Below are 19,783 nucleotides of genomic sequence, written 5' to 3'. Positions count from 1 at the left end.
CAAATATTCGACCGCCACAAAGGTCACAAAGGTCATTTTCATTCAGATGGGGTTTGTCCAATTATTATTTAAGGAAGGAATGGGTAATTTGCAATTTTTTTTCTTTTCCACAATTTGTAACCGATCACGGCTGGACAAATAATATACAGGAACACAGCTTTTCTCCAGAGGTCCGTCTTGAAAATGGCCTCGCAAGCGTATCTGCAATTAAATCCACACTTTTCCCTCCTTCGGCCATCGTGGTTTGAAAAAGCAAAAATATATTTTGCCAGTCACGATTTTCGGGTGTGATGATTCCGCATAGCGCCGCCCCCTCACAAGTGAGTATCCAATCAAAAAATGCGTTTATCACCATCAGCGTGAGGCCAGCGAGAAGGCTCACCGTCATCAACTCGTGATCTGATTGGCTATCGCAACTGTCTATCATTTGTAAAAGCCCCCTTGAGACCGAACAGACGCCCGCACGATCGTATCTGAAGGCCTCGGACAAATCGTGCGTCCTCCTGCTATTATGAAATCTGCCCGACAACACGAGCCAGCTGAATTCTGATTGGATAAAAAAACTCTCACCTAAAAATTCAACACTAGGATATCACAGGACATCAACATGAAGAATGTGATCACGATTTCTTGATTATGTTCGTCCGGCAGAGAAGGCCTTGATGGCCTTGACCGTCCGCCACTGAAATACACAAAGGAATCAGCGCAAGTGGGTGTTCAAACTACAAAAGTCAGTCAAATCCTTTGGCTTTTGAGCGCAATTATGATAATAATAACGTTCCTCTGCCTGACGTTCGCTCCGACCACAAAGCAAGGTCAGCCAAATGGGCCAGGAGCTTTATTTTTTTTTTTTTCGTCTCTTCAGAGCTTCAGGCTCCCTGATCAATTTCATCATCTTGAAGATAAATATCCATGTGAGGAGTTGCAAATCTGCTTCTCTTTAGCGGACGGTCTCCTGGAAAGTGACGGCAGAGAACCGCAGTGTGGCCCAGTTATCGTTGGTTTAAAAAAGCAAGAATATATTTTCGATTTTCGAACGGTCGCCAGTTACGACTTCCGGGTGTGTTGACTATGCATAGGGCCGCCCCCTCACGAGTGAGTATCCAATCACAAAACGCGTCCATCACCGTCAGCGTAAGGTGTCATCTGATTGGCTATCAAATCTGAAAGTCCATTGACGATGACAGAAGAGACGCCCGCTCGATCGTATCTGAAGGCCTCGGACGAATCGTGCGTGCTACCGGTATTATGAAATCTGCCCGGCAACACGAGCTAGCTGAATTCTGATTGGATAAAAACTATCACCTAAAAATTCAACACTAGGATAAAATATGACATCAGTGTGAAGAATATGATCATGATTTCTTGATTATGTTAGGCCAGCCTTGATGGCCTTGATGGCCTTGACCGCCCGCCACTGCTTGGAAGTACATTCCACTTGTGCGTTTGCTCTGTGAAATTCCAACTTTTATGCGACATACTTGGAGCGTCTCAGTATTTCGGCCGCAAAACACTCCGATGGAGCGGCTGGACCGAGAGGTTTGCGAGACTTGCAGACAATGAGGCACGGGATCGTGTCGTGACATCGTAGCTCAACTGGGATCGTTATTCATTTTTTCCTCCTCAGACTTGTTTTTAAGCCAACGGCTGTGTTTTATTGGGCTCTCCGTGTCCCTTCGGGTTTATGGTTTGCGGCTTGGCTAATTTCCCCTTTTCATTTGCATACGACCTCACGTCGTCTCGTGTGGGAAGCGCTGATCTCCTGGACTGCAGGGGAAGACGACGCCGAGCGAGTTACCGATGCAAATGATAGCTTCGGGGCGCTTGGCTACGAGTGCTTGCCGCTTATGCAAATGAGCGGTGGCTCATCTGCGAGTTCATTCCCAGCGACGTGCCTCGCGCTGAACACATGGAACATATTGTCCTCATGGATCCTCGCCACTTATCCAAACATCTTGGCCGCTTGGCGAAGAACTTTGAAACAATGTAAGGGAGAGACCTTGCGAAGGTTTGGGTCGTCGCAAACGCGCACGGAAGCCACGCTCGTGTGAACTGAGTTTTGAGGTGAAGCGGCAGAACCTTCCTTCCAACTTCTCTCGGGTTTCTCCTCCACATTTTCCGTTTCATCGTGAACGTTGTGCGGGTTTTTATGAGCAGCATGCCGGTGAACGATGGAGGGGGGTGGGTGGGGGAGGAATTAGATGGTGGCGTCCAAATTGGAAAACAAGTGCTGTCTCCTCGAATTGCGCTGCGAATACGATGAACTTGTCTGTTACGATTAGCGGCTGAGCACCGGCACAAAGGATGCATTTGAAGAAAACTCACTCAGGAGCGCCTTCTGGAAAGTTTGGAAAAATTTGCTGCCGACACCACTTTCATCAAAAAAAAATAAAAATTAGGAGCCATCTTGGAAACTGAACAGGATGTCCGTTGTTTGGGTTCAAAAATAGATATTTTAGGCTTATCATTTCACAAACTCCAGCTGTGAGCGCTAATCGGTGATCCTTGTCGGATTCTCAACTGGAGGGTTTTATTTATTTAATTTTATATTTTTATTTTTTCGTCTCTATCTATTTTTTAAAACCAATGTAATTTTTTTTATATAATTTTTTTTTATTATTAATTGATTTTATTAATGCAATACAAAGTTTTTAAAATGACTATTATTATATAGAATGTAAAACGGTACAGTCGTCATTTGGTATAGCCTCGCGGGCCCAATATAATTACACTGCGGGCCAAATATGGCCCGCGGGCCACAGTTTGACACCCATGATCGATGCCATCTCATCTCGGCGGATCATGAGCCTGAAAATTGTAAGCAGCTTCGTTCAGTAGAATGACATCGTCCCGAGCTGCTTTTAATCACCCCCCCCCCCCCAAAATTCTTGCTGCCGAAACTTTTCTTTCACTCCGTCCGTCGCCAAAAGTTGTCAAACAGCTGCAGCGAAAACAAGCACGTCACGCTGCAGGCTGACTTATTCAATCGAAACCGATAAAATATTAGCGGGCCAGCGAGCGAGCGTGTGCGTTAAAGATGGAGTAGCTGCCTCCTATGGCTCTCGGTTTCCCCTTTCCTGGTGCGGTTTATTATTCTTCTCTTTGGCTCGCGCGCTCACTCCTACACACCAGTCGTCCTCGTCCTCTGTTAGGAGTTACAACGCACGCCTCCCATCTGCTGCGCCGACATCAGAGTGGAGCCCAAATGACTGCAGGCCCCCCCCTTCCCCCCCCCCCGCCCCTTCTCATGCCTTCATCGCCTCAAATGAATGATTTTACTCTCACTCACTTTGTTTTTTTTTTTGTTTTTTTAAAGAAAGAAAGAGTCTGGCTTCGGATGATGAACCTTATTTTCTTTGGCCGCGCTCCTGATGACAATTCAGGTGTTTGGACATTGTAGCAACAGGTTCTTCTGTTTTCTGCCCGTTACTTTCTTGGGATGACCGCCAACAGGCATTTACGCTCATTTGTATTTGTCTTTCAAACTCAACACATTCCGGCGGAGGAGAGTTGGGAATTTTCAGCCCGAACAACTAGTAACTGAGCGACATTGAAATCAATCACTTTGTGCTCGAGATAATAAAAATCTGAATGTAGACCTCCCGATGCTGCAGAACGTAAAAACAAGGAATGTTCGTAAAGAGTTATCAGTTACAAGAGAGCGGAGGAGCACATGCCGAGGGGTGATTTTTATCATTTATCTTCCAATTCTGCAAACCGATTGTCCAATCAGATTGCGTTGACTTCAGCGTATACGTGACACAACTCAGTGGCGGGCCGTGCTTTTCGCACCGGGACCTTCAGTAAAGTCCTACTTCGTCCGACTCCAATCAATCCTCCTCATATTAGCATCATTTATGACACCACGGCTGGACAAATAATGAACAGAAAGACACTTACGCACTACTCAGCGAGTGTTGGGTTTGAAAATGTCATCGCAAGTGCATCTGCAATCAAATCCACACTTTTCCCGCCTCCTGCCATTGAGGTTTAAAAAATCCAGAATATATTTCAGATTTTCAAACTGTTGCCCGTTACGACTTTTGGGTGTGTTGATTACGCAGAGCGCCGCCCCCCTCACGAGTGAGTATCCAATCACAAGACGCGTTCATCACCGTCTGGGTGAAGCCAGCGAGAAGGCTCATTTTAACCTACTCGTGATCTGATTGGCTATCGCAACTGTCGATCAACGGTAAAAGTCTCCTTTGAGACACAGAAGAGACGCCCACACAATTGTATCTGAGGGCCTCAAACGAATAGTGCGTGCTCCTGGTATCGTGAAATCTACCTGGCAACACGAGCTATCTGAATTGTGATTGGGTAAAAACTCTCACCTAAAAATTCAACACTAGGATATAATATGACGTCAATGTGAAGAATATGATCATGATTTCTTCATGATGTTAGTCCAGCAGAGAAGGTCTTGAAGGCCTTGACCGCCCACCACTGACACAGCGTGTCATTTATTGTTACCCTGACCCGCGTTTTACTCGTGGGTCCAGTTTCATGTAGAATTTCGATTTATGGTCCCTTAAAAAATGAAGAGATTGTCAGTACGAGGCAGACATCCGGCAAAGTGGCCTTCAGATACCGATGGAAACATAACCACCTTCGTGGCGCTAATAATAAACATTTCACTGTAATAATTTAGTTGCAGCAGGCCGGCATCCGCGGCCAACACTTGCAAATGATTATATACTGCCGGTCCCCCGAGGCCCCATCTTGCATCTCTGGAGATTCTGCAGTAAATGACTCGGTGGCTGACGGCTCGCAAGCTACTTTTACGATCCCGGCGGCTTCCAGGCCTCTGTAGATAGCGCGCTCTTATTAAAACCACACCACAAGCGGGACATTACAGGGTAGAATGCGCCACACCGAAGCGAACTGTGTGGTATGCCGCCGTTCCGCAGCCGCCACCGCCGTCACTGTCCTTTGTAGACAGACGCCATTCCTGGAACGAGCACTTTTCCGCATGCTGGCATCCTTCCCGGTTCCTGGAGAAGTCATCCTCCTTGGTTTCCCTGAGAGCCCACATCCTGCCAGAGGGCCTGCTTGGCTCCGACAAACAAAACAGAAAGAGTCCAAAGATGCTTTCAAACAGCACCTGCTATGATATTCTCCTTTTACGATCGTATATCCTTCGATCTGGACGGCTTTGCTTCCGACATTGGAATGATCGTAATTCAATCAGCTGTGTTTTTGTCTTCTTCTCAGGTGATGGCAACAGATGCGGACGGCGGTTCCTTTGGCTCCATCGCCTACTCGCTGAGTTCAGGCCTGAACAGCGCCTCGAACTCCCAGTTCACCATCGACAAAGAGACCGGCGTCATCTGCACTCGCACCGCGCTTGACCGGGACCAAGGCCAGAGCAGCTACGACTTCACAGTCACTGCGGTGGATGGGGTGAGTCTGCCGAGGCCTTTATCAGAATCAGAAATCCCTTTATTGTCATTGTACTCAAGTGTGCAACGAGATTAGAGGCCATTATGTAAATGGCCTCGCAAGTGTATCTGCAATTAAATTCCCTCCTTCGGCCATTGAGGTTAAAAAAAGCAAGAATATATTTTAGATTTTCAAACGGTAGCCAGATGAATAGTGCGCGCTACTGGTATTGTGAAATCTGCCTGGCAACATGAGCTTGCTGAATTCTGATTGGATAAAAACTCACCTACAAATTCAACTCTAGGACATCAATGTGAAGAATATGATCATTTGTTCTTGACGATGTTAGGCCAGCAGAGCAGGCCTTGACGGCCCGCCACCATGTGTCATCACTGCGGGTCACAGGGTAAAGATTTGGGCGGCCAGTCAGAAGGCGTGAGCATCCAGGTGGATTTATGTCAAATATTCCTATGAAAATACAAGCAAAGAAATGAAAGAAAACGACGGCCATGTTAAAACGATTAAATGTGGGGGGCGAGGGGGATGAAATACCTCAGCTGTCAGGCAGTAATATTTTATTAGGTTGAACGGCTGCCTCCTTTGTTTTTGCCACCTGGTCCAAATGAAATGACTGCATTGTATTCGGTGCAAATGAAAAGCCTTCTGAAACAGACTGCGGTGAAGACCTCTTGCCCCGAGCCGGCCTCTCCCGCGGGAGGCTATCAATCTGATCTGTTGGGCCTCGTCTCCGGTCATTCTATACATAGAATATTTTCACCGGGGTTTATTTCGACACCATTAATACGGTCTACTTGCAACGCTCGTGAGTGTTTGGTGATTTATCCGACGGGTCGGTATAAAATAACAAGAGGGCTTTTTGATTCTTGGACAGGGGGGACTGAGCACACTGGCCTACGTGAAGGTCGATCTTCTGGACGTGAATGATAACAGACCCGCCTTTTATCCAGTGAGCTACGCTGTGAGTGTCAGCTCGCAGAGCGCTCCCGGGACGTCGGTGGTCCGAGTGATCGCCTACGACCCGGACTCAGGAGAGAATGGCCGGATTATGTACAAAACTGAATCTGGGGGGTCTTCGTCTTACTTCACCCTCAACAAAGACACAGGTTGGCGCGTTGAAATGTACATTTTGCCCCATTTTAACGTTCAATGAATCCATTCATTGTGTACTTTTGTTTGCGCAGGTGTGATCTCTCTTTCACGGTCTGTCCACGGCAAGGCCAACTCGGTCATACCGATGGTGATCTCAGCCCAGGACGGCGGAGGTCTGGCTACTCTGGTGAACGCCAAGGTCAACATCAGCGTGGTGGCGGGTGCAGTGGCGCCGCCTGTGTTTGAACAGGCTCAGTATTACTTTGCAGTTTCCGAGGATGTCTTGCAGGGGACTGTGGTGGGTGGCGTCCGAGCCAAGAGTAAGACAGGTATGGTCCAGATTCACGTTAGCCTGATGATACATCTCATCTTATGCAGTGCCAACATACACATTTACCTCCGAATCTCCATCCTTCAGAAATTCCATTTCCCAAACGTGTTTATACGTTCATATTCGCAGGCTTTTATGTGCACCCTGGAAACTGACAAATGGCGTCTTTGGAGCACGCTTAAGTGCTTTCACTGCAGCCTCTTGGGGAATGATAACTTCTGGTTTGTGTCTTGTTTTCCCCTCCTGCCAGCCCCCCCTAGAGATATGGCCTACACCATCAGCTCTGGGGACCCCACAGGATACTTCACGGTGGATGCGGACACCGGAGCCTTGCGAACCAGCCTATCGCTGGATCACGAAGCCCGGCCCACGCTTGACTTGGAAGTGCAAGTCCGCACCGGCAACCCCCCGGCTTTTGGCCATACCCGTGTCCACATCACCATCGACGACGTGAATGACAACCCACCTGTGTTCCTTCCCTCATCCTCGGAGTCCCTGCTGCTGCCGGAGCAAACGGAAATGGGGACTGTGGTGTATCGCGTACAAGCTGAGGACAGAGACTCTGGAGCAAATGGACAGCTGAACTTTGACCTGTCGTCTCCGAGTGGCATCCAGAGAACGTTTAGCATAGAACGCAGCAGCGGCGAGATACGACTGGTTGGGGTCCTCAACTTTGAGAGCGTCCCCCGCTATGATCTCCAAGTGGTTGCCAAAGACAGCGGAGTGCCTCAGCTTAGCGCAACGTTCATGCTCGTGGTCCATGTCCAAGCGGAAAATGACCAGGGACCCATGTTTGATACCCTCAGCTACAGAGTGGAGCTCAAAGAAGGAACACCGATTAATACGCGCTTCCTTCGAGTCCGGGCATTGAACCGAGAAACATTGGGCTCTGGTTACTTCAACCCTCTTTCGTATCACCTGCGACCCGATGGCGATGCCGCCGGTTTCGGAATTGCTTCGGACAGCGGCTGGCTCTTCGTGAAGAGTGCCCTGGACAGAGAAGTCAAGGATATGTATCTTCTGACCGTGCTGGCCAGTGCAGGTCACGGACAGCTGAAAAAGACGGGCAGCGCCACGGTGAGGATATCTGTGACGGACGAGAATGACAACCCACCTCGACTTGCGCAGACCAGAGTCTTCTTGGCTGTGAGGGAAAACCTGCCGGCGGGGACGGGCTTTGGTCACGTGTTGGCCACTGATCGGGACAGTGGTTCCAATGGACGCCTCAGTTATCGTCTGCTGCACCCTGACCGGAATTTCCTGATAAATTCGCACACAGGTCAGTCGCAAATAAGGATGAGCTGTGCATTAAGTTAAGTTAAATTCATAGCTACCATTTTTACCTTGCCTCTAGATAACTAGTTGCTCTTCCTTCCAAGGTCAACAAAATTATCGTCAGAATCCACACACTGATTCGTCCATCCACCCATTTTGTAGACTACTTGTCCTCACATTTAACGAGTCTTCAATTAACTCCACGGAGAAATTTTCCAATAGATTATTGAACGAAGATCTCTCGACTGCGGCAGGTGTACTAACCACTATGTCACCGTGATTCCATCAGATGCTTTTATTTCCGTCGAAAATTCCATCCGATCATTAATTCATCCCATCAGGTCACAACCGGGCCAATTGCTTTAGTCCTTGGCAGAAGGTTTCAAATCAAAGATGCAAATGTTTTAGGATGACACATTTATGACACCCCCCCCTTCCCAGAACATTTCAATTATTCAGAATTAAAATCAATTCACAATCAAAATCAATTAAAGCGAAAACTGCGCCTTCCCCCGCTGCGGTGAATAATTCAGACAGTGGCGACGGCGCCTCGTTGTGCTCTAATTGGCCCGCTGACTCTGTTAGTCTGTGGGAGGAGACGCAAACTCTGATTTGTGATCCCTTTCTGGCAATGTAGCAAGTCTCGACAGCATGCGTCAAGCTCCCAATGTGGATGTTCGACATGGTATCGTACTCACGTGTCATCAGATCAAAGTCTGTTAGCGCCGCTCTGATGAAGGCTCACATCGCTTTCAGGTGAAATGAGCACAAGGGCCTCGCTGGACAGGGAGCAGCAGTCCAGCTACCAGCTGGCGGTGGTCGTGCAGGACGGAGGCTCGCCGTCACGCAGCGCCACTGGGACCGTCTTCATAAGCGTGCTGGATGACAATGACAACGCCCCGATTTTTGTCCACAGCCACCCGGGGAAAAAACTCATCTTACAGGTGACGTAACTAAAACTGTCCAGACACAAAAGGATGAAATGACTTGATCTTAACTTTGGTGATATTTATTTGCGTGGGGAACAGGTTGTGGAGGGTCAGTCCTCTGGGATTCTGCTGGGTATGGTACAAGCCAAAGACCCGGACGAAGGAGAGAATGGCACCATACTCTACTCTTTGTCAGGTACGCACGTTTTCATTTTATGCAAATTCTTTACATGACAATGTTTGATTTTGGAATTTGAAAGTTATGTGCTACATACTGTATAGAATTAAACAAAAAAAATGCAGGGATCTGGTTTCAATTTCATCTGAAGCTGTCCAGTAAACCTTAGGACCTCACGTCTTCCAGGTCCGAGGGTCGAGCGTTTCTTCCTGAACCCCAACACGGGCGAGCTGCACTCGTCGTCGCCCCTCAGCCACTCGGAGCGGCCCGAGTACGCCTTGACGGTGACGGCAAGCGACCGAGGACTGCCGCCTCGCAGCTCCTCCTGCTCCGTCGTCATTCAGGTCAGACCCGAGCTGGAACCCGGCCAGCCCAAACAGCGTGTGTTTTGACGTGTGTGTGTGCGGCGGTGGGGGGGGGCCGCGAGGGTCCACGTCTGCGGGGCCTCTCAGACGAATCAGACAAGGCTCATTCCCTTTTTCTCCCCCCCATGACATTTCAAAAGGGATTTTTATTTTTTTTTTAAATGGAAAAGTGGGTGTGAATCAAACACTCCCAGCTGGCGTGTGTGACGAGTGCCGGCTGTGATGGACTTTTTTTTCATGGTGACTTCAACGCTCTTTCAAAACAGTAGCCGCCTTTTTACATTGAGTGGCAGAGCAAAATGGGCCATTTTCGGCCTATTATTTTGCGAGTCCTTCTTTTTAATTTGTAACCCAGAAAGCTGACACCGAGGAAGGAACATATCGGTTCCAGGAAAATGGAGTTGCCATATAAACAAATTTATAGCTAACTCTTTCCCGAAGTTTTAAAGACATAATTATTTAATAATTGGATTAAACAGGGCCATGTTGTTCTTGCCTGCTGATGCGTTTATTTTACGTCCTTTAATCATCTTCTGCCGATTATTTTCGAAGTCGGTCAACATTCAGAGCTGGAACGGCTCACTTTTTCCGTCTAATGTGGAAGCAATTTATAGCTTGTCATGTCACATATCGTCAAAAGGCCGACGTACTGCCGGGCGCTTCCTCAAATGTGGAAAAGAAAAACCTAATTAAATTTTTTTATATTTTTTTTACCTCCCTCTTGGAATCGTTGTTCAATAACAAATTAATCTCCATTTTGGGGCTCTCAACATACCTGGTGACTTTTCAATTTGCAGTTTGCAACTGCTGGTCTCTTGGTCCAAATGTATTTCGAGATCTTGAACTTGACTGTCCAAAACGCATTTTTACGACCCCACCAAAACGTTGGAATTTTATTTTTTCGTCCCTGACACCATTTTCAACAACATTTGTCGGAGATGTCGGCAAAAAAGTGTGAAGAACCAAACAGGAAGTGAAGCATTTTGGATTGAAGCAGCCATTTTGGGCACATTTCAGCGCTTGTTCTTTGACCGACTCCTACGAGGGAATTTGCCCAAATTAGCACTAATCAGAAGCAGGAATCCTAAAGTAATTAATTTGTCTTCGTCAGGGGTGTCAAAATAATTTTTGTGGACCGGCCACATCGTAGTTCTGGTTTCCCCCAGAGGGCCCTTATGACTGTGAACCCATATAACCTTACGTTTTATTTTAAAAGAGGAGGATTGATAACAGATAAATGGCAAAATCTTGTATTTCAATTTTATTAAAAGTGAAGAAAATGTGCTAGAAACTGGAAATGGACGCACGTGATTTGCCCTTTGCGGGCCACATGAAATGAGGTTGCGGGCCAGTTCTGGCCCCCGGGCCTTGAGTTTGACACTTGTGGTCTACGTGATTCTGTTTCAGCACAAAATGGCGTCAAAATCTTGATTTTTGAGGCTTTGCCATGAAAGTGAGAGTAGTAATAAAACAGAAGTTTCACTCGCGTCCGTTTGAAGAATGCTGTCTTTTTTTTCCCCGGCACTGACATGGGTATCGGATTAAATGGGCTTAATGTCAGCGGCTTGTGATTCTAGTCTATAAAAAACTCCTGTAACTGGTTTTATTTCCCCGAGAACACATGCCGGCTAGTGCATCAGATCTGTTTCTGCTTTTTCCAAAAATCCCAAAACCTATTTTTTGGTTTTGTACTTCATGTAATTATTATTTGCCACCAGCTCCTCATGTAAAACTCCTGTTTTTTTTTTGTTTTTTTTAATTGCAGGTTCTCAGCATGAGCAGACCCTCTTCCAAGCCCAACTCACATTCTATAGCTTTCAACTCCGTGGAAGAGGCCAAGCCGGGTTCCGTCGTCGGTTCCGTCCGCCTCCACGATGAAGAAAGCCCCGCAGAGGGCGCCGTTACCTACATGGTGGTGGGTGGCACCGACAGGGACGGGACTTTTGTGGTGGACCGCTTGACCGGAGATGTCTACCTGGCTCGGCCTCTTGACTACGAGGAGGATGCGCACTACACGTTGCAGATCGAGGTGGACGACTTCTCTCGGGCTCCGCCCGTCAGCACCCTGGTCCACCTGGACATTAACGTAAAGGACAGCAATGACCACGCCCCTCATTTCCCCGAGGACCCCGTCACGGTGGTCATTTCGGAGAGCGTCCAGCCGGGTACTTCGGTCTTCACCTTCCAGGCCACAGACAAGGATGGCAGTGGGCCCAATAGTGACCTGAGGTACTCCATCGTCCAACAGTTTCCGGATATACCCGATCTGCTCACCTTGGACCCTTCCACCGGGGTCCTTACCTTAAACCGAGAGCTGGACCAGGAGGTCAACCCCAGCCTGATCTTGGTGGTAAAAGCAACGGACTCCGCTGTGGACGAAAACGAGAGGCTGTGGAGCTCGGTCACGGCGAGGATTTACGTGACAGATGAGAACGACAATTCGCCGGTGTTCAGCTCGCCGACGGCGGTCAGCGTGATGGAGGACCAGCCCATCGGCTTTGTGGCGCTCTACGTCATGGCCAGGGATGCCGACCGAGGGGAGAACGGCAGGGTGACCTACAGAGTCCAGTCGGGAAACACGGGCGGAACCTTCAGCCTCAACCCCAACACCGGTAAGTTCCGCTCGAGAGAAAATCGGGATGGCGCATCAATTAGTCTCCAGGCCCGTTAGAAGACTTGAGATGAGTGTTGCCAAAATATTTTCCGAGCCCTCAAACAACTATTTCTCCCTCCAATAAAAGCGACGAGCAACAAATCTTCTCGCTTTTTGTGGAGTATTGGGGAATTGTGGAGAGTCTGAGACTCCTTCCAGACGAGATGTTCACCCCTCTGTCCTGCGTCCAAACTTGCTAGCGCATTTAACCCTCCCCATAAAACCAGAACCCTAAAAGACTAAATTCTATTTTCATTTATGGCGGCAACACTTCATACCAGAATGCAGAATTTCTGTGTATGTGGCGCATAAAGTGCGTTTTCAAAAGCCAACACTGGTGATGCTGTAAGGCTAACGCTAATTTGGCACCTGGGATATCGATGTGGACTCACTCAACTTGATCCACCACCGCTATCTTGTTGCGTTTATTAAAAAAAACATCAATACTATACAAACTCACTTTATAACAAAACATTTGGTTCAACACTCCCATTGCTCAGATAGTTTTAAGTCACATGGGCCTGCATCAGAATTATAATCATTTGGCATTTTTCGTTATATTTAGTTTTATTACGTTTTTTTTTGTTTTGTTTTTTAAATTCAGTTTGTGTTCATTAATCTTTGAACAATGTTTGTTTTTTTTTTAGTGGGATTTTTTTTGGGGGGGTGGGATGCCTCATTTTAATTTAGTTCTTATTAGTTTTAACATTAGTTTTAGTTTATTTATTTTTTGTGTGGAGTACATGTCACTATTTGAACGTAAACTACAATTCCTAAACAACTGTCAAATTTAGTTGTATTGAGTTTTCGTATTCGCTGATTCGTGAACTGTTAAATTTTCCTCCTCCCTCATGGCCGAACTGTAATACGGAAATATATATTTAAAGTAAACCGTGAAAGTTAATTAACAAAGACAAAAACGAAGGACATGGTTATGATTAAAGTTAATTTTAGTTGGTATGATAACCGTAAAATGTCATTAGAGTTTGGATTGATTTTTTTATTTTTTTGAAACCACAAACTTAACAAGGCGGTTTGAGTTTATTTTTATTATTTTTCGTTCACGTACTGAAAGCAGTGCAGCAGAAACTATGAAAAGGAGAAAATAAACTGCTGGGGAAACCTTTTTTTTTTTTAATACAATTTCAACAAGGACAACAAATATTACAATTGAGGTTCACAAAACATGAGTCATGATAGCTGAGATGAAACATACAAATTGCCTGCATTCATGTCCATTTTTTCCCCCCCAATAAAGTTACGTCATGATTGATATATGGGAACTACTCTGGTCGAACTTTTGAGTGCAGGATTCATTTCAAGCTTCTTTTTGCATTTTCAAATGCGCACTGCAACATCCATCCCCCTTGCTCCCTTTTTATATTTCCACCACCTGCTGCGAATTCCATTCCAGCGGCGCTGCAGACGGTCCACATGTGTTCACCTGTTCATGTCATTTCACGGCTCCCCTTTTGAACAATTTGCAGCACCTGTAAATTTCTCCGGGCGCTGGATATCTGTTCACCTTTGAACAGCGAAAAGACGCCATCTTCACCCTCCCCCCCCCCACTTCCTTTCATCAGCTGCTGTAAACAGGCAAACTCTTGTCGTTGTCTGCAAAACTTCAGACGGGATCGCAACTCGACTTTTACCCGTTCTGACTTATTTCTCTCAGTTGGAGGCCAGACAGATGAAGAGGGCCTGACAAATATGAAACACGCACACACACACACACACACACGCCATCATCCATGAGCGAGCAAAGAACCTCCTGCTCGGGCTTCTGGGAACCATTAGAGGAGTGGGATCGGTTACGCATGTTTATGCGTGCGCACGTGTTTGTGTGCGACTGTGCGCTCGCGTGAGACTGCGTCGCTTAGTCAAAACGCTGACCTCGGGCTGTTTAGTCCTCTGGGCTTTGTTGTGGCGTCGGAGACGCGTGGCGGGCTCCGCCCACCCCCTCGTCCTCAAGTTCCCGTGCGTGATGGCAACGTAGGTGCGGCCTGTCACGTTCAAGTTTTCTATGCACGATTGTTTTTTGTTGGTGACGAGTGGGGCTGGGTATTGATTGAAATTTCTAAAAATCGATTTGATACACAAGGGCCCGTTTCAATTTAGATTTTCGATTCACTTAGATTTTCGATTCACTTCGATTTTCGATTCAATCAAGGATTTCACGCAGTGCCAATTTGACTTTGGTATGGGAGGCATTCTCAGAAGAACCAATGAGATATGGGTGTTTTGTTTTATTGTCCAGAGGTGGATATCCCACCATAGATTCAGCGAAGTTGCTGAAGGACAAGATATAGTTAGTGGAAGTTCACCGGTAATGTCTGCGCTTGTGGGAAAGGAGAGCTGCAATTGCTGATGTGCTTTTCAGTTGTTTTTTGAAAGTCAGGAGTCCAAACATAAACACAACCAGACACACAAAAGCAAACTGGCCAACGTCACATGGCACCACCCCGGGCCCCGCCTCTTAAAGACACACTGCCTGGTTTGCAACACATTCAATATTTTTATCAGTTTAGTTTTTCAGCCAGCCAACCCTGTGTCGTCAAAAATTTGTGGCGCCACAAAGCATTACATGTTGGAAACACCCCGAATGAAATTCTTTTTTTTTTTTTTTAACTTTTTACCTTTCACATGTGCTATGAGTGATCGGGGCTAGAGCTGGATCACGGAGTGAGTCAAAAGGAAAAAAAAAAATTCAAAGCGGCAACTCGGACCAGATTAAAAGCTCAAGGGCAAAAGCATCTGAGAGCGAATCCAAAACAAACCGGCGTCGGCTTTCTTTTTCTTTTACGTTGCAATTTCAAGCATGGAATTGAAAAGGAATCAATTCAAGCTCATGATCTAAAGGATGAAAATAAAAGGCTTCACGTGGCTCCTCATTTCCAGCGAGCACGGCAGGCCTTGATGTTGCGTGTCTAGAGCGCGTGTTTACGGCTTCTTCCTTGACGGCCGCCGTGCGATGCTGTGGAAAATCTCGTAAATTACGGCCAGACCGCTTGCAAGCTGTCGGCGCAGTGGCGGACCAAATAGCGAGCGTCCAGGTCAGCAAAACTCTGCGTGCTTTCACGCTATTGGGCCGGTCTTGTCGGAGAGCAGCGTGGGTTTTTTTCACCTTTGATGATATCAGCATGTTTTCATGGTCGTCCTGTAAATAGATGGACCACAAGACTCACACAAAGTTCAGGAACTTTCGGGGGAAATTTCAAGAGGAACCTAAAATGCGCTGTAACCTCTGCATGTGAACTTGATTTGATCTCTAAAATTTTCTAGGCCAACTGTTCAAGTACTTTTTTCAAAAGTTGTTTGAGTGGACGAATACTAACAAGAAAAATTCGGAAAAATAATTTTCATTCACAAAATATAATGAAAAAAACTGAAAAAAATGTCCTTAGTTTATCTTTGTCTGTTCATTGCATATTCAAGCTTTCAGGGTCAATAAATTTATTTCAGGATTTTTTTTTATGTCCGTGCAGAAGAGGAAAGATTGAAAAAGTTATTTCCAATTTTAGTTGACTTTATTACACATTACTTAGTGTGACAATCTTGCACTTGCACAAATAACCATATATTTAAAAAACTAAAACTGATCCTAAAACTAATCAAATGACACATTTCCATATAAGAATTAAAAATAAAAACTTAAAAAACTGCTCTGAAAAAACCTTATAGGAATGGGGAAGAAAAAAGTCCAAACAAAATAAAAACTAACAATTGTGAAAAAAAAAGAAATCAATAAAAAAATGATCCCGCCAATTTGTCTCCCGTGCAGGTTCTTTGTCCATCTTCAAACCGCTGGACCGCGAGGAGCAGGACGTCTTCAACCTGACCATCGTGGCCGAGGACCACGGCGTCCCCCGCCGCTCGTCCAGCCAGCTGCTGCGCGTCTTTGTGGTCGACGTCAACGACCAAGTGCCCCAGTTCGAGGAGAGCCACTACGAGGCACAGATCTCCGAAAACCAACCGCGAGGGACCGCCGTGTTGACGGTGTCCGCCTTTGACCTGGACCAAGGTGAAAAAGCGTGGATGGCTCCGATAGAAAATACGGAGGCGTCCTCGTTTTTATTTTCTGTGTGCGGTATCACAGCTAATGGCTGACGCACCCTGTTTGCTTGAACTAATTAGCAGACGTCAAAGCGATCGATGTGCTTTTGGCTCATTAAAAATGCGCCACGAAATTGTGAATATGAGTGTGTCCCCGACAAAAAAAAAACTCAAGTTCAGCGCTAACGCAATGGCGCAAAATGACGCTGGTGTATTTATAGCATCATCATTCAAAACCTTTCAACATGTCTGCATGATTTGTTCTCTCTCGAAAAAAAATACGACCGTTTATGTTGCACTTTCCTCTAGAGAGGAATTTTTTTTTTATTGTATTTTTTTTTAAACAAGCTGATTTTAATATACAAAAGTCCAGTCGATAAAGTAGTTTTCCTGCCGGCTTTGGCATACTTAACACCAGAATAAATTCTATTTTTCCCAAATTTGTGAGTCACATCTCTCAAAGCACGGAATGATATAAATTATAGCACGATGACAACAAAGTTAGATGTTCGAACCATGTCGCTCTCACAATTGCAAACTCCGCGTCCAACAAACATTCTTCTATTGTGCTGTTTTTTTTTTTTTAATGGACGAAGGGGGGGGGGCGTTGCATTTCCATGCCGCGTGACTCAGAAGCAAATAAAACCCAACGCATTGTAAACTCTCTCTCCAAAAGTAATTAGCGAAGTAAACAAGGCGAGTTTTCCGCCAGACGCCATTGCGCTATCGCACGCAACGAGGCATGCCGACACCTGGAGAAGCCTCGTTGCTGAGTTGCTTCGGCACAAACAAATAACGGGGCGAGAAAAATAGGAAAAGCTGCTTTTTTAATCCAAGTCATTTTGATGTGTTTCTCTTGAAGGATCCAACGGGGAGGTGACATATGGCGGCGGCGCCGTGGAAGGTTTTACCATCAATCCGGTGACTGGCGTCGTCACCACGACGCAGCCGCTTGATAGGGAGTTGCGAGAGTACTACACCGTCACAGGTATGACCTTGCGAAATGTCATCAATGTCCGAAATGTTGTGGCGGAACAAAATGTTGGGCCGCGCGGTGCGCTAGTGGTGAGCCTCACAGGTTTTGTGGTGCACGATTCGAATCTCTCACAGGGAAAATAGGTATTTTATGCTAATACTGAATCATTATAATTCATATCCCTACGAAATTATTTTTTTTTTTTTTAAATCCTGAGGTGAACACAGCATGGAGCATTTGCAGAACAGTTTTAGAAATTTGCAAAATATTTGGTTTTCACTCTTCTCATTAATTCACAATTTTTTATTTCATTTTTTTTAACCTTCTGGGCCAGTGTGGCCGCTTGCCTCATTGCAACCCTCTACTTCCTCATCGTCATGGCAACCATAGCCACACTGGGCATGGTGCTGCAGTAGAGGAGCAGTGGCTCATTTGCATGAGACACGACCGTGGGGCAAAACAAAACTTTGTTTGAAAAGTACTTCATTTTAAAATTTTATTTTGACGACATTATGTCATCTTGGTGTAAGAACGGTTTTAAATTGTGTGAGGGGGGGGGCAAAATATATCTCCTTTAAAGTGGTGATCAAAGGCAGCGCAATCACAATGGAGTAGACCGAACAAAAACACTTTGGCGCCATTAGATTCTGGTGGCCTCGTAATTCTTCGAAATGTCTCCGGGTGACGCGTCGACTCGCAAGCGTGTTTACCTTTTCTCTCCTTACGACAGCCTCGACCGCTGCTGTCAAGCACATCACGCTTCCTTTCTTGTTGTGTTTTTTTTTTGCCGCAGTTTATGCAAAGGACGGAGGCCTTCCCCCGAACTATGCCAAAGCCACTTTGAGCGTACGCGTGCTGGATGAGAACGACAACGCCCCCGTCTTTGGACGGCAGTACTACGGCATCGAGGTGCCGGAGAACTTGGAGTCTCGGCTCCTTTTCACGCTGCGAGCCACCGACCAGGATGCGGGAGATGGCGGGAAGCTGAACTACAGAATTACGGGTGAGGATGTGACGCGTGACTGTACCGCTAAATGGTTGCCGTGCTCCATCGCGGTGGCAAAAGACGTGAATGTATCCACAACCACTTTTCAGGATAAATGGGACTGACATTATTCAAATTTCGGCAAAGTAGTGCATGCAGGAACCAATCAGATTGTGCTGTGGGCGGGTCAATCTGCTTCTGCAGGCAGGGCCACCAGCACAGCAGAGAGAGAGAGAGAAGTGTGCTGCCGCGAGTCAAAATAAAACAGCTTTTAATTTACTGGCCTTGAAAGTTAAAAATAAATAAATAAATAAATAAATAAAAGCTGATGTAGATAATCGTCAAAATGCCAAATATCGGCCCGGCTAATCGGCCCAGTTGATAATCGGTCTATCACTAATAAATATCTCCAGAATCCACAATTTCAATTCCTAGTGTTGACTTTGCTGTCTTTGCAGCTGGAGACCCTGCAGGAGATTTCCACTTGGACGGACAATCTGGTGCACTGTCCACATCCGGCCGTCTGGATCGGGAAAAGAGAGCCAGGTACACCTTGACGGTGGCCGCTCAGGATCAGGGGAACCCGCCGCGAAGCAGCAGCGCCACCGTGGAGGTGACCGTCACGGACATGAACGACCACAGCCCGCAGTTCACCAGCAACACTTACACGGCCGACGTGTCTGAAGATGTGCCGATTGGCTCGTTGGTTCTGGACGTGAAAGCCACCGATCTGGACGAGGGCCCCAACAGCCAGGTTGTGTACTTCCTCAGCCAGGGCTCCCAGAGCATGTTCATCATCGATCAGAACACGGGCCGTATCATCACAGCGGCGCTTCTCGATAGAGAGCGCACCGCCTCTTACACCTTCGAAGTGTGCGCCGCTGACTCGTCGCCTTCGAACCCTCGCAACGCCACCGCCCGGGTCACCGTCCACATCCAGGATGTCAACGACAACGCCCCCTTCTTCATTCAGGACCCACTTATTTTGAACGTTTCCGCCAGCAGTGTGTCGAGCCAAAGAATACTGGCCACCATGAGGGCCGAGGACAAAGACTTTGGGGCCAACGGCTCCGTCTTTTATCGCTTCGCCAACCCCGTGAGAGGCTTCACCATCAACTCGCTGACAGGAGCCATTCAAGCCACCGAGAAGCTGCAGGCGCTGACCCAAAGTCAGAGAACTTTGATCGTCCAGGCCATGGATCAAGGCAATCCGGCTCAGTCCTCCTTGGGGGTGGTCATTGTTTATATCAAGGAACAGACCTACCGTGGGATTCGCTTCTCTCGGGCGGCGCGAGACGTCAGTCTGCAGGAGAATGCTGCGAAAGGTACGAGAGATGAAAGATAATCGTCATTGTTCTTTTCCAAGTCTGCATTCCCATTGGATCCATTTTATGTTGTAGGCACTGTGGTCACCCAGACCCAAGCCCAGTACCCAGATGGCTCTCAAAACGGAGTCAGCTACAGCCTTTTCAGTGGAAACAGCTTGCAGTCTTTTGGAATAAACACCATTACCGGTAAGAGGTCAAAGTGGCAGCATATGTTCCAA

The 19,783-nt window shown here is 46.8% G+C and overlaps 1 protein-coding gene across 1 annotated transcript in view; it reads left to right on the top strand.

Moving 5' to 3' along the window:
- The window catches only part of LOC148333039 (protocadherin-16-like), an 81,874-nt gene that overhangs the window by 56,159 nt on the left and 5,932 nt on the right, over positions 1-19,783 (top strand). The window contains exons 3-15 of the mRNA XM_088301345.1: positions 5,215-5,403; positions 6,275-6,506; positions 6,585-6,821; positions 7,074-8,102; positions 8,855-9,042; positions 9,127-9,223; positions 9,392-9,549; positions 11,336-12,182; positions 16,005-16,244; positions 17,139-17,264; positions 18,046-18,255; positions 18,696-19,562; positions 19,638-19,751. Of these exons, the coding sequence (XP_088157471.1) occupies positions 5,215-5,403; positions 6,275-6,506; positions 6,585-6,821; positions 7,074-8,102; positions 8,855-9,042; positions 9,127-9,223; positions 9,392-9,549; positions 11,336-12,182; positions 16,005-16,244; positions 17,139-17,264; positions 18,046-18,255; positions 18,696-19,562; positions 19,638-19,751 (4,534 nt within the window). The remainder of the gene's footprint in view (positions 1-5,214; positions 5,404-6,274; positions 6,507-6,584; positions 6,822-7,073; positions 8,103-8,854; positions 9,043-9,126; positions 9,224-9,391; positions 9,550-11,335; positions 12,183-16,004; positions 16,245-17,138; positions 17,265-18,045; positions 18,256-18,695; positions 19,563-19,637; positions 19,752-19,783) is intronic.

The sequence above is a fragment of the Idiotropiscis lumnitzeri genome, chromosome 7 (assembly GCF_059441095.1).
Source record: "Idiotropiscis lumnitzeri isolate Australia: NSW breed Sydney's pygmy pipehorse chromosome 7, RoL_Ilum_1.0, whole genome shotgun sequence".
NCBI lineage: Eukaryota > Metazoa > Chordata > Actinopteri > Syngnathiformes > Syngnathidae > Idiotropiscis > Idiotropiscis lumnitzeri.
Note: the sequence above shows the minus strand (reverse complement) of the source record. Positions and strands in the feature narration are given on the sequence as shown.